Below are 13,345 nucleotides of genomic sequence, written 5' to 3'. Positions count from 1 at the left end.
GCTGGCTGTGTACTGTCTGGTATCTGGCTAGGTACTGTCTGGTGTCTGGGCTGGCTGTGTACTGTCTGGTATCTGGGCAGGCTGTGTACTGTCTGGTGTCTGGGCTGGCTGTGTACTGTCTGGTGTTTGGGCTGGCTGGGTACTGTCTGGTATCTGGGCTGGCTGGGTACTGTCTGGTGTCTGGGCTGGCTGGGTACTGTCTGGTGTCTGGGCTGGCTGGGTACTGTCTGGTGTTTGGGCTGGCTGGGTACTGTCTGGTGTCTGGGCTGGCTGTGTACTGTCTGGTATCTGGCTAGGTACTGTCTGGTGTCTGGGCTGGCTGTGTACTGTCTGGTATCTGGGCAGGCTGTGTACTGTCTGGTGTCTGGGCTGGCTGTGTACTGTCTGGTGTCTGGGCTGGCTGTGTACTGTCTGGTGTTTGGGCTGGCTGGGTACTGTCAGGTATCTGGGCTGGCTGGGTACTGTCTGGTGTCTGGGCTGGTTGTGTACTGTCTGGTAACTGGGCTGGCTGTGTACTGTCTGGTGTCTGGGCTGGCTGTGTACTGTCTGGTGTCTGGGCTGGCTGGGTACTGTCTGGTGTCTGGGCTGGCTGTGTACTGTCTGATATCTGGGCTGGCTGGGTACTGTCTGGTGTCTGGGCTGGCTGTGTACTGTCTGGTGTCTGGGCTGGCTGTCTACTGTCTGATGTCTGGGCTGGCTGTGTTCTGTCTGGTGTCTGGGCTGGCTGTGTTCTAATTGAATGCTGCCTTCTCCTGTTGTCCTCCCATCTCTCTGTTTTTTTGCTTCACTTCCCCCTACTTCTTCCATGTTTTCTTCCCCCTATATCTCTTCCTCCATCTTCCCAACTATCTCCCTTCCTATCTCTCTCTCCCACCCTACCTATCCCGCCCACTCTCTGTCTCCCCCAGGTTTGACCCCTGCTCTGGCTTGCGCTCCTAGCAGGGAGGTGGCTGACTGTCTGGCTCTCATTCTGGCTACCATGATACCTTTCTGCTCCCCTTGCAGCTCCGGTGCGCCCTCCCCAGGTTCCCTCCTGAGAGCCCTACCCAGGGAGGAGAAAAGCTCCCACGGCCCTCGCAGCCCCAAGGCCCCCTCGGACCCCTCTAGCGAGGGCAGTGCCAGTCAGGGCGCCACTGAAAACGACTCGGACTCAGAAACCTTTTGACCCCTATGACCTATGACCCTGACTCTTATCAGACTACCTGGATGCCTGAAGATCAGCACTCTCCCACCACCCGACCTCCCCTGATTCCTTGCTCGTGTCCCAGAGCAGAACCTCTCCGTGGGGCTTGTACAAGACTTTGTTCCCCCTAAAGGCTGGAGGGATGGAGCTTGACCCCTAACCTAACTGTGATTCTGTCTGCTGGTGCTTCTTTTCCAGATCACTCTTGGTACTACGTCTCAACTTGGTGATCAATGACAGGCTGATACCTTTTTTAAAGTTTTTCTTATGAAAAGAGACCCAAGGATGAAGAAAAGTAGAATTGTAACCTTTTCTCTTTTGGTTGGTTGATGTACCAAATATTGACTTAACATAAGTATTTATTTTGATGTTTGTGTCTAGGTAGCCTAGGTATGCATTGAAAGGTACGCCCTGCTCTGTCTATCTGCCCAGTGATGTGAGTATAGCACAAACCAACTGAAGCACAATTCCAGAATTCACTCCTAAGCTTATTATAGAGAAACGGGGTAGAATGCTTTCCTCTAGTTACAGTGTATGTATAGTCAGAGTATCGCCTTTATGCAAAGAAGTGGCATCATTTTCAACCTCTTGTGTTCCCACACCAATAATAATATGACATTGGGCACTGAGTTGTTCCTGATCCTGTCACGTGGTCAGTTAGGAAACTTCTGTCCCTTGTGTTACAGGTCCATAGCGTTTCAGTAAATGACATGCCCAGATACAGTATGTCAGATCAGGTCTCCAGTGAAAAGGTTGACACCTGTACGGTATTTATTCCCATTTATATTCTGGTACAAAGGACAGCAGGACCTTGATCACTCTTCATTTCCTCTAACCCTCCCTCGTTTACCGTCTGTTGGCTACCTACCTGCAATGTGCCAGTCTCTTAAACGTGTCCAGTGCCTTGTTACACCTTTTATATACTATTTAAATTCTCCCAAAAAAGTGTATCCCCTAACGCAGGGTTCTCCAACCCTGTTCCTGGAGAGCCACTGTCCTGTAGGTTTTTCACTCCAACCCTGTTCCTGGAGAGCCACTGTCCTGTAGGTTTTTCACTCCAACCCTGTTCCTGGAGAGTCACTGTCCTGTAGGTTTTCACTCCAACCCTGTTCCTGGAGAGCCACTGTCCTGTAGGTTTTCACTCCAACCCTGTTCCTGGAGAGCCACTGTCCTGTAGGTTTTCACTCCAACCCTGTTCCTGGAGAGTCACTGTCCTGTAGGTTTTCACTCCAACCCTGTTCCTGGAGAGCCACTGTCCTGTAGGTTTTCACTCCAACCCTGTTCCTGGAGAGTCACTGTCCTGTAGGTTTTTCACTCCAACCCTGTTCCTGGAGAGCCACTGTCCTGTAAGTTTTCACTCCAAGCTTAATCAAGCACATCTTATTCTAATAATTAGCTGGTTGATAAACGGAATCAGGTTAGTTTCAATTGGGGTTAGAGTGAAAACCTACAGGAGGGAAGCTCTCCAGGAACAGGGTTGGAGTGAAAACCTACAGGAGGGAAGCTCTCCAGGAACAGGGTTGGAGTGAAAACCTACAGGAGGGAAGCTCTCCAGGAACAGGGTTGGAGTGAAAAACCTACAGGACAGTGGCTCTCCAGGAACAGGGTTGGAGTGAAAAACCTACAGGACAGTGGCTCTCCAGGAACAGGGTTGGAGTGAAAACCTACAGGAGGGAAGCGCTCCAGGAACAGGGTTGGAGTGAAAACCTACAGGAGGGAAGCTCTCCAGGAACAGGCTTGGACAGCCCTGCTCTAATGAGTATCCTGTCACTTCTAACCCTGAAAAAAAAAACTCAGTTATGGTCAGGCATGCCTGTGTGTATATATATATATATATGCCTGCTACAAGATGTCTGACGAAAGGAAGTTGGTTTCTGCTTTTGTACATACCGTGTCATTGTAATAACTCTCTACCCCAGAGCACACAAAGAAAGCACAATGCCTCCGTTTCTAAATGTTTGTCGCTGGAACTAAGAAACGGGGAGTTACAGTTCTGTCCCAAATGGCAAGCCATTCCCTACATAGTGCACTACTTTTGACCAGAACCCTGCTCAAAAGTCATGCACTATAGGGAATAGGGTGGCATTTGAAATGCAGATGGTCTGTCCGTATTACGTCAGTCGTGACAATCGTATCACTGTGTTTGATTGATTTTCATACCCGTTCCTGATTCAGTATGAAATGCTGAAGGTTGTTTGTCAGCTTCCCTTTGTTTTATATGAATTGTACAATTCTATAAAAATCTGTTGTAATTTAGTTCTGTATGTGATTTGTTTGCTTTCCTATTTGTTATCAAGTAAACTAAATATAGCTAATGTTTTTGGCCATCTGAAGCTTACCTGAGAGAATAGATCCTCTAGTTCAGTCTTGGAAACCTCAAATGCCTAGATTATATAAGTGGGTAAGGAGTCAACATACCGGTAAAATAATTTCCATTACATGTAGTGATGAACAATGACTTTTACCATCAAATCTATGTAGACTTACAAGACGGGAGGCCAACAAAAACATTGACACTAAGGTTTAAAACCTTGTGAAATCAGTTAATAATCTTTAATTACATCATCTCTGTACATTTACGTCAATTTGTTTGCTCAAACTAGGACCAAGTAAGATTATTTGTGCTCTCTCAGTGATCTTGTGAAACAGTTAGAAAACTTGGCCCTTCAAAGTAATCTCTTCCCTTGGGGAAATATGTCATTAGGGACAAGAGTTTTTCTTTCCAGGTCAGGAAAAAAACTCTGTCTTCAGTCATGCCAAAGAACAGTCATGAATAGTCACTGGTCTAGTATATGATAAAACAGTTTACCTAGATCTAGGTCTACCTGTGCAAGATTCTATGATAATTATTATGGAATGATTGAGTCGTACAAACTGGCCATTCTTTGCATTTCATCAACAACAAAAAAGGCATTAATCTTCCTCCTCTATTATTTTCCTTCATCCATCAACCCAGTGCTATTATGGTTCCCTATTGGCATAAGGCTTTTTCTGCATTGCGGTCTCCCCTCCACCTTGGTGACTGATGCCCATGTTGTGTTCTGTAGCTAGCAGCTCCCTGGTAGCCTGAGTCCCAGATCCATTTATGCCGTCTTGCCAAACATGCTGTAAAAATGACATAGGAATTGGCTAGACAACACAAACAGGTCTGGGACTCAGGCTAGCTCCCTGGTGTAACAGTTCAGCAGTTGACCCCCAGCCCTGTCCAGTGGTCAGGCACCATGAGGAAGTATTTGTCCATAGCCTCACAGAAACGGGCTCGGTACAGCTCTGGAGAGACCACCGTGGGCATCTTACCTGTGTGCGAGACACAAAACGTTTATAATACATTTTATTTGTATTGCGTTTCTCATTTACAGGAAGAAATCAAAAAGGGTTTTATACAATTAACTAATTACTAGAGATCAAAGCTAAAAACGTGAAAGGGCAGAATATTAAAATAGACTTCAAGGACGAATGTACAGGGAAGGAGGTATTGGTGTCAGATTAATTACCTTGCCCTCCCAGGATCCCTGTGGATTTCACCACCATCTCCAGCTTCTTATCCCATGTGAACGTCCGTATGTAATCTGAAACAATGGGAGGAATGTTTGTTTTAGAAATATAGCAAAGTACAATGTCACTCAAATGCCCTTTTGAAGCAGCATGCATGGAGAAATTAAGAATGATTTTCTATAAAACACCAGTAAAACAGTTTATGTATAACAATGAACAACGTTATAGCCAATGAGAACACATTTGAAAAAGCTCAAGCTTTTCCCTCACCTATGATTCCCACCACCAGCTCGTCTGTGGCGTCGTCTCGTCCAACCAGCAGAGAGTAGTCTATGATCAGGTGACTAGACAGGAAGTAGGCATCACTGTGGATAGCAGCCCTGAGGATGGCCTTGCAGTGGGCTCTGATGTACAGAGGGTTGTCATGGACCAGCTTCAGTAGGTTCTCATCCAGCAGAACCACCTAATATAGAATGATGCCATTTAGCTCATGCTTTTATCCAAAGGTCGTTATTGCAAAAGAGAATGTGTTCTCAATTAACAAATCATGTAGAAACACCTCAAAGATGATCAATGGAAACAGGATGCACCTGAGCTCAATTTCAAGTCTCATCGCAAAGGGTATTTGTTTTACATTTTTTATTCATCCCCCCCCCCAAAAATTGCTTTGTCATTATGGGGTATTGTGTGTAGATTGATGAGGAAAACAATGTATTTAATAAATATTAGAATAAGGCTGTAACGTCACAAAATGTGGAAAGGGAAGGGGTTCTGAATGCACTGTATCTGGTTAAAACCACACATACATAAAACAAAGCAACTTACAAAATAAATGTATGCAATCACTGTAATGTATGTGGCCTTAGGTGGGAATTGAACCCATGGTCCAGCCCTGCTAGACTAGCGCCATGCTCACCTCACAGCTCTCCTTCCCAGACTCGGTCTTGACGTTGCGGTTCCTCAGAGAGCCCTTGAGGTCGAACACCTGGGCCATCTTCCTGCCATAGAACAGGTTCTCCATGACAAGAAGGTCCAGCTTCTTCTCAGAGTTGTTCTGGGAGTTCTTGTAGCCGATCCGGTACACACCCAGGATCTTAGCCAGGGCAGTGGGCCGCTGTGGGACAAACTGGGTTTAGGACAGGACTGTGTTGCAATAACCAGCCATCCATCACCACAACACAGCTCATTGACATTTTTTACACCATTGAGACCAGCTTTTCTTTTTCAAGGGAGCCCTGCATATACAATGTCATAGAAGTAAGAAATCTAACAATATAAAACAAGTACAATATGTTTAATAAAATTGGATTTCCTCAAATTAAATGAATTATCTTTATAAATGTATTACTTAAAAAGCAAGGCCAAGCACAGCAAATCAACTCTATATATACACACATTGCATGGCCAAAAGTATGTGGACACCTGCTCGTCGAACATCTCATTCCAAAATCATGGGCATTAATATGGAGTTGGTCCCCCTTTGCTGCCCCAACATCCTCCACTCTTCTGAGAAGGCTTTCCAGTAGATGTTGGGACTTGCTTCCACTCAGCCATAAAAGCATTAGTGAGGTCAGCACGGATGTTGGGTGATTAGGCCTGGCTCGCAGTCTGTGTTCCAATTCATCCCAAAGGTGTTTGATGGAGTTGAGGTCAGGGCTCTGTGCAGGCCAGTCAAGTTCTTCCACACCGATCTCGACAAATCCTTTCTGTATGGACCTCGCTTAGTGCACAGGGGTGTTGTCATGCTGAAACAGGAAAGGGTCGTCCGCAAACTGTTGCCACAAAGTTGAAAGCACAGAATTGTCTAGAATGTCATTGTATGCTGTAGCATTAAGATTTCCCTTCACTGGAACTAAGGGGCCTAACACGAACCACGAATAAACAGTCCCAGACCATTATTCCTCCTCCACCAAACTTTACAGTTGGCACTATGCATCGGGGCAGGTAGCGTTCTCCTGGCATCTGCCAAACCCAGATCCATTTGTCGGACTGCCAGATGGTCAAGCGTGATTCATCACTCTAGAGAACACGTTTCCACTGTTCCAATGGCAGCAAGCTTTACACCACTCCAGCCGACGCGTGGCAATCTTAGACTTGTGCACGGCTGCTCGGCCATGGAAACCCATTTCATGAAGCTCCCGACAAACTGCTCGTGCTGACATTGCTTCCAGAGGCAGTTTGGAACTCGGTAGTGAGTGTTGCAACTGAGGACAGACGATTTTTATGCACTACGAGCTTCAGCACTCGGCAGTCTAGTTCTGTGAGCTTGTGTGGCCTACCACTTCGCGGCTGAGACGTTGTTGCTCCTAGACGTTTCCACTTCACAATAACAGCACTGACAATTGACCGGGGAAGTTCTAGCAGGGTAGAAATTTGACAAACTGACTTGGAAAGGTGGCATCCTATGATGGTGCCACGTTGAAAGTCACGGAGCTCTTCAGTAAGGACATTCTACTGCCAATGTTTGGCTATGGAGATTGGAAGGCTGTGTGCTCGATTTTATACACCTGTCAGCAACGGGTGTGGCTGAAATAGCCGAATCCACTAAATGAAAGTGGTGTCTACATACTTTTGTATATAGTGTATCATCTATTTAAGTTAATTTAACTTTATTTGTGCTAGACCTGAAGCCAGATGTGTACTGCAGTTAGCCGGGGGTACTGCAGTTAGCCGGGGGTACTGCAGTTAGCGTAGTTTACCTTCTGCTGCACAGCTCCAGTGATGTAGGTGAAGTAGTGAGGGGCAAAGTCCAGGAAGGACTGAACCTCTAGTCTGGGCATCTGCTTCAGAATGTATCGGTCATCTGAGGGAGGGTAAAGATACACAGTGAGGTACAACAGACATATTTAAAATGGTGTCTCTTGACCTCAAATGGGACTTCCTGGTAAATAGAAGTTCAAAATAAAATATAGCTCTGGTGTTGCCAGTCACCTTCGGTGGCATAGAAGACAGCCCCAGACTTGCCACCGCGGGCCTGCCAGTTGACACAGTGGGACAGCGAGCGAACAAAGTCATCCTCCGTACTCTCCATTATCTCCGCTCTCATCTTGTGGAACTCCTCAGCATAGTAGATCCTACAGTAGAACTTAGCGTTGGCATCAGAGAACTCTGCAGGGGAGAGAGAATGAGATGGATTACGGACTAGGCCTTATGATTATTATTGAGAGGAAGTTTGCAGGCTAAGAGGTGATGCCATTCCAAAGGGAAATCCAATGAGAAATGCATTTACTCACGTAATTCAATATGAGGGTTTCCTGTCGACTTCTTATGGTTGTCTCCTATGTCTGCGTCTTCTGTTCAGAGCAAAAGAAAAACATGCTAGGATCTCCAGAAACATGACATACTACATCAGAACAGAGTTGATTTTCTAGCACCCCCACTCATGTTGCACCTTGACCTTGAGACCTTGTCCACTACTCACTAAGAGGCTCAGAGTCCATGCTGCTGCGGCCCAGACCCATCTGGGAGGAGGCTGTCTCGTTGGGCTTGGCTGGGCTGTTCTTGACCCGGCTCTCTCCAGAGCTGCACACAGACAAGATAGGATTATACTTCAGGTAACACACACACACACACAGTTGACATCTGCAGGAGCAGTGTGGTGTACCTGGTGGACAGGGTGGTGTCCTCGCCTCCTGTCTTCAATGTTGTCTTCCACAGTTCATCCAGAGTACTCTTATACTCCTTACAGCTAGAGGTTGGGCAGAGGTCATTCAAATATCATTAGAACAACAAAACACACGTTTGAACAGAAAAGTCAGCCATGTGAAGAGACTGGAGAAGAGTTGGACAGGAGCTGTTACCTGAGAGCGAATGAGATGATGGAGCTGGGTTCTCTCTCACACACGGCGATGGGCACTCTCTCATGCTCATACATCAGGTAATGCTTGTCTGGTTCACTGACGAACAACGGCACAAAACATACAATACACTCTTTATTGATCCATTATATTAGGATATTTTTGATTTGGGCTTTCACAGTGCCCAGTCCCGACACACAACATGGCAGCACAGGGTCACCCACAGAGCAGTGCCCTGGAGCAGGTTAGCGGTTAAGTGCCTTGCTCAAGTGCACACCGGCAGTATGTGGCACCTGAGATATTGATGATTTTTCCAGTCGACACTAGGATTCAAGCTAAACATTACAACAAAGTAAGAAAATTAAAACAGGGCTCAATTTAGTATGGGCATTTACATCAAATACATCTTATTTGGCTGATCATGCAACAATTTATACTACAAGCCAAAAGCCTATTCAGAGATAAAGTCATAATGTACACACAATGGGAATGGGATAGAGTTGTAACTGTTGCCTGGCATCAGGTTGGCTAGAATGGCCTTCATGGTGGACTTCTCTTTCACCTGGCTGTCATTGGAGCCCAACAGGTGTCCATCAAACACATCTAGGAGACAAAGAGAATGAATTTAAGGACAGGAGTGGTCTGTATTTTGATACGCACTGTAGATCCAGAGAAAGAACAGGAAGCTAATGTGGGGGGGTTGTGTGTGTGTTCACCCTCTGGGATACTGACGGAATCCTGGTCAGGAAAGCAGGGTCCAGACGAGAGGGGTTCTGAGCCTGGCTCCCCTGGTGACGGTAACGCTAGCAATGACGACCCCCAGCTTGAGGGCATGGCAGTGAGGTGACGATCCTCTGTCCATCAAATAACAGACACGCCCATCAACTACAGTCCACCAATGAGAGAAGTAGTATAGCATTCTGACTGAAAGCTGAACCAATCCCCTTACCTTTGTCAACATTTTGTACTAAAGGGGAGGGGTTGCGTGGAGAGGACTCCAGAGCACTTGGCTGTCAAACAAAAGAAACAACATTCCTTACTTTCTGATACACTAAGTGCTTATCATATACTAAGCACTTCCAATCATCTGAATTGTATCAGGAATCTGTTGCACTGACCTTGCTGTCGTCTGTCTGTCGGTGTCTCCCAGGGCTGGCTGGGACAGACAGACGCTTCCTGGCCTTCTCCTGCTGGAACAGGTCCTGCAGCCTGGAGGTTACATGGTTCAACAAATCCATTCTTACAAAGATCTCCCAATGACATCAATAATTTCTCTGTTGTTCTCTCTCGGCACTGTTGAGAAGGGTCCTTCAGTAAGCGTTTCACTGTTAGTCTAAGCAGGTGACCAATAAAATAGATTCTGAAGTGAAAGTCTGATCCCAAGTTAGAATTCAGCCCTAAGGTCCAATGTTATGGACACAGATGAAGAGATTCAACCATTAAAAGTACTTCTTAGTCAAAGACTAGGCTTGATCTGTGTCTAGGAAACTGCCCCTAAAAGTTTAAACATGAAAAGCTGCTCTGAGGTCAGTGTTCTCACCATAGAAATAAGAATGAATAGAAAAGGGCATCTCCATTCAAGTCAATGATGGCACAATGGGTGGGCTGGCAGCCATTTTGAGAGTACCCATGCCGGGAAGTAAAAGCAATAAGTTCACCCTTCAATCCGTGCTGTGATTTGTTGAGTCAAATCAAATGACATTACAAAAAAAGACATTCAATTGCATGAGCCACATCAGTTAGCATAATTTGAATGAACATTCTACATTACCATGGCAATCGAGCATCAGTTGATAGAACATTCCAAAATATCATGGACATTTTTGCATCACAATACCAGGCAGACATTGCGAGTGTACCAGTCAATAGGCAGGGTCAGAGTGTCCAAGCCCGTTCTATTCATTCTTATTTCTATGGTTCTCACCTGCTGTTCCAGGACTGCAGTGTTTCACACAGGCTCTGTTTCTTCACTACCACGGATTCCAGTACAGTCTGGAGCTGCTGGGGGGAGTCACTACCACAGGCCTGGAGACGAGCCTGCAGCTTCTCTATCCAGCTGTGCAGATCTGCCTCCTCCATCTGAACACGCACACAAACAAAACGGATGGAAAACATGCATTTGATACCGTTCCCTTCCAGCCAGTCCAATGAGCCCGTCCTCCGACGTAAAGCGACACCAGCCTCCACTGCGCTATACATACTATACACAGTGGTCCCGCCCTTTGAGGAAGAACCTACATCTTTCTGTGCAAACAGGTCCTCCATCTTCTGCTCGCGTGTCTTGCTGAAGGTGTCCGTCTTCAGGGAGGTGAGGCGGTCATCTATGGCCAGGTACACCTGAGTCACCCTGACAAGAGGGACAGAATGGAAAAGGACTGGTTAGAAATAGATTATTCAGACTCCTAGCCTGGTCCCAGATCTGTTTGTGCGATCTTGCCAACTACTATGGTTATTGTCAGAGGACAATAACCATAGGAGTCGGCTATGCAGAACAAACAGATCTGGGATCAGGCAAGTTAAGGTCATGGTAGACAGACAACAGGTAGACCAGTTACTTCTGTGAGAAGTCCTTGAGGTCCTGCTGCATCCGGCCCTTGGAGGGCCCCTGGTTCCTGATGAAGATCTTAGGAGGAGGGAGGCAGACCTCTAGCAGTCTCACTGAGATGTAGCTGGTGGTTAGACAATTACAATGGCATGATGGGCATATACATTTTACCACACTAACTATAGTGATCTTTATGTTCTGGTATTTAGAGGTCATTTGAAGATGTAGTGAGAATGGTAAATTATGTATGGCTGGATAGAAGTCAAAGCCCTGGCCTGTGTTTCCCACCTGAAGGAGGCCACCATCTGGTTATAGGAGAAGTACTGATGGTAGTCATGGTGGATGGAGTGGCCACAGGGCTCAGCATTAGCCCTCCTGGTATACTGGTGACCATAGAACCTCAGCTCCAGGTACTTAGCAAAGGACATGGACCACGAGTCATTAGACAGGGGCACCACAGGAGTCACCTACAGAGAGAGTAGAAGTGAGTAGAGTAGGAGAGTAGAAGTGAAGCAGGAGAGTGTAGAGTGGAGTAGAATAGAGAGTATAAGAGAGTAGAGTAGCATAGCAAATAGTAGAGTAGAAGAGTAGAGGATAGTGGAGTATGAAGAGAGTAGAGTTGAAGAGTAGAGTAAAGTATGAAGAGTAGAGCAGAGTAAAGAAAAGTATAGTAGGCCGGTAAAGCAGAGTAGGAGTGAGTAGGAAGGTATAGTATGAGAGTAGAGTAGAAGAGAGTAAAATAAAGTATAGGAGAGAGTAGAAGTAAATTATAGTATAGTAGGAGAGTAGAAGAGTAGAGTAAAATAATGTATAGAGAAGTAAATTATAGTAGGAGAGTAGAGTAGAAGAGAGTAAAGTAAGATAGTAGAGTAGGAGAGAGTAGAGTAAAGAGTAGAGAGTAAATTATAGTATATAGTAGAAGAGAAAATTATAGTAGGGGAGTATAGTACAGTAGGAGAGTAGAGTAGAATATGGTAGGGTAAAGTATAATATAGAGTAGCATAGGAGTAGAGTAAAATAAAGTATAGAGTAGAATAAATTATAGTAGAAGAGAGTAAAGTAGGATAGTAGTAGGAGAGAGTAGAGTAAAGTAAAGAGTAAATTATAGTTTTGAAGAGTAAAGAGTAGGAGTAGGAGAGTAGAGAAGAAGAGAGTATAGTACAGTAGGAGAGTAGAGTAGAATAGGAGAGTAAAGTATAGAGTAGAAGAGTAAATTATAGTAGGGGAGTATAGTACAGTAGGAGAGTAGAATAGTAAATTATAGTAAGGCAGTATAGTAGAGTAGAAGAGTAAATTATAGTAGGGGAGTATAGTAGAGTCGAATAGGAGAGTAAAGTATAGAGTAGAAGAGTACATTAAAGTAGGGAGGTATAGTACAGTAGGAGAGTAGAGTAGAAGAGTAAATTATAGTAAGGGAGTATAGTACAGTAGGAGAGTGGAATAGGAGAGTAAAAGAGTAGAGTAATAAAATAAAATAGAAGTAAATGATAGTAGAGTAAAGTAGGAGGGTACAATAGAGTAGGAGAGAGTAGAGTAAAGTAAAGAGTAGAAGAGTAGGAGTAGAAGAAAGTAGCATATACGAGTATAAAGATTAAAGTATAGTAGAGTAGAAGAGAGTAGGGGCGGAGTAGGAAAGAGTAGAATAGAGTATAGTAAAGGAAAGTATAGTAGAAGAGAGTAAAGTATGATAGTAGAGTAGATCTGCTTAGCTTCAATCTCTCACAGCTTTGATCCTTGTATTCTACTCTCTTCTACTATAGTATAGTAGGAGATGGTAAATTATAGTATAGTAGAAGAGAGTATAGTAGAGTAGAAGAGAAGAGAATAGAGTAGGATATTATAGTAGAGTATAGTAAATTATAGTAAGAGTGTAAATGAGTAGAGGAGAGAGATTATATAGTAGAAGAGTAAATTATACTATAGTAGGATAGTAGAGTAGGAGTATAGTAGAGTAAAATAGTATAGTAGAAGAGGGTACAGTAAAGTATAATATAGAGTAGAAGAGAAGAAAGTAAATTATAGTAGAAGAGTGTAAAGTATAGTAAGAGAGTAGAATTAGTGTAGGATAGTAGAGTAGGAGGGTAGAGTATAGTATAAGATAGTAGAGTACAAGAAAGTATAGCAGCATAGATGAGAGCAAAGTATAGTAGAAGAGAGTATCAATGAGTATAATATAGCATAGTGGAGTATGTATAGAGTATAGTAGAAGAGAGTAAAGTAGAGTAGGAGAGAGACTAGTATAAGAGTAGAGTAAAGTATAGAGTCTGCTTAGCTTCAATCTCACAGCTTTGATCCTTGTATTCTACTCTACTCTCCTACTCTAGC

At 44.6% G+C, this 13,345-nt stretch overlaps 2 protein-coding genes across 11 annotated transcripts in view; one reads left to right on the top strand and one right to left on the bottom strand.

Moving 5' to 3' along the window:
* Nucleotides 1-1,135, top strand: part of LOC115110535 (serine/threonine-protein phosphatase 6 regulatory ankyrin repeat subunit B-like) — a 53,975-nt gene extending 52,840 nt beyond the window's left edge. For all 3 annotated transcript variants that reach the window (XM_029636286.2, XM_065018789.1, XM_065018796.1), the window contains one exon: nucleotides 1,006-1,135. In XM_029636286.2, coding sequence (XP_029492146.1) covers nucleotides 1,006-1,037 — 32 coding nt within the window. In that variant the 3' untranslated portion in view covers nucleotides 1,038-1,135. The remainder of the gene's footprint in view (nucleotides 1-1,005) is intronic.
* Nucleotides 1,136-3,722: 2,587 nt separating this feature from the next.
* The window catches only part of LOC115110474 (1-phosphatidylinositol 3-phosphate 5-kinase-like), a 35,195-nt gene continuing 25,572 nt past the window's right edge, over nucleotides 3,723-13,345 (bottom strand). For all 8 annotated transcript variants that reach the window (XM_065018757.1, XM_065018763.1, XM_065018762.1 and 5 more), the window contains 18 exons: nucleotides 11,309-11,487; nucleotides 11,031-11,144; nucleotides 10,714-10,822; nucleotides 10,400-10,554; nucleotides 9,594-9,684; nucleotides 9,425-9,485; nucleotides 9,192-9,329; nucleotides 8,958-9,078; nucleotides 8,479-8,574; nucleotides 8,283-8,366; nucleotides 8,100-8,200; nucleotides 7,912-7,971; nucleotides 7,610-7,786; nucleotides 7,378-7,481; nucleotides 5,595-5,792; nucleotides 4,949-5,141; nucleotides 4,678-4,752; nucleotides 3,723-4,480 (listed from right to left, as the gene is read on the bottom strand). In XM_065018757.1, coding sequence (XP_064874829.1) covers nucleotides 4,365-4,480; nucleotides 4,678-4,752; nucleotides 4,949-5,141; nucleotides 5,595-5,792; nucleotides 7,378-7,481; nucleotides 7,610-7,786; nucleotides 7,912-7,971; nucleotides 8,100-8,200; nucleotides 8,283-8,366; nucleotides 8,479-8,574; nucleotides 8,958-9,078; nucleotides 9,192-9,329; nucleotides 9,425-9,485; nucleotides 9,594-9,684; nucleotides 10,400-10,554; nucleotides 10,714-10,822; nucleotides 11,031-11,144; nucleotides 11,309-11,487 — 2,172 coding nt within the window. In that variant the 3' untranslated portion in view covers nucleotides 3,723-4,364. The remainder of the gene's footprint in view (nucleotides 4,481-4,677; nucleotides 4,753-4,948; nucleotides 5,142-5,594; nucleotides 5,793-7,377; nucleotides 7,482-7,609; nucleotides 7,787-7,911; nucleotides 7,972-8,099; nucleotides 8,201-8,282; nucleotides 8,367-8,478; nucleotides 8,575-8,957; nucleotides 9,079-9,191; nucleotides 9,330-9,424; nucleotides 9,486-9,593; nucleotides 9,685-10,399; nucleotides 10,555-10,713; nucleotides 10,823-11,030; nucleotides 11,145-11,308; nucleotides 11,488-13,345) is intronic.

Source organism: Oncorhynchus nerka, linkage group LG1, assembly GCF_034236695.1.
Source record: "Oncorhynchus nerka isolate Pitt River linkage group LG1, Oner_Uvic_2.0, whole genome shotgun sequence".
NCBI lineage: Eukaryota > Metazoa > Chordata > Actinopteri > Salmoniformes > Salmonidae > Oncorhynchus > Oncorhynchus nerka.
Note: the sequence above shows the minus strand (reverse complement) of the source record. Positions and strands in the feature narration are given on the sequence as shown.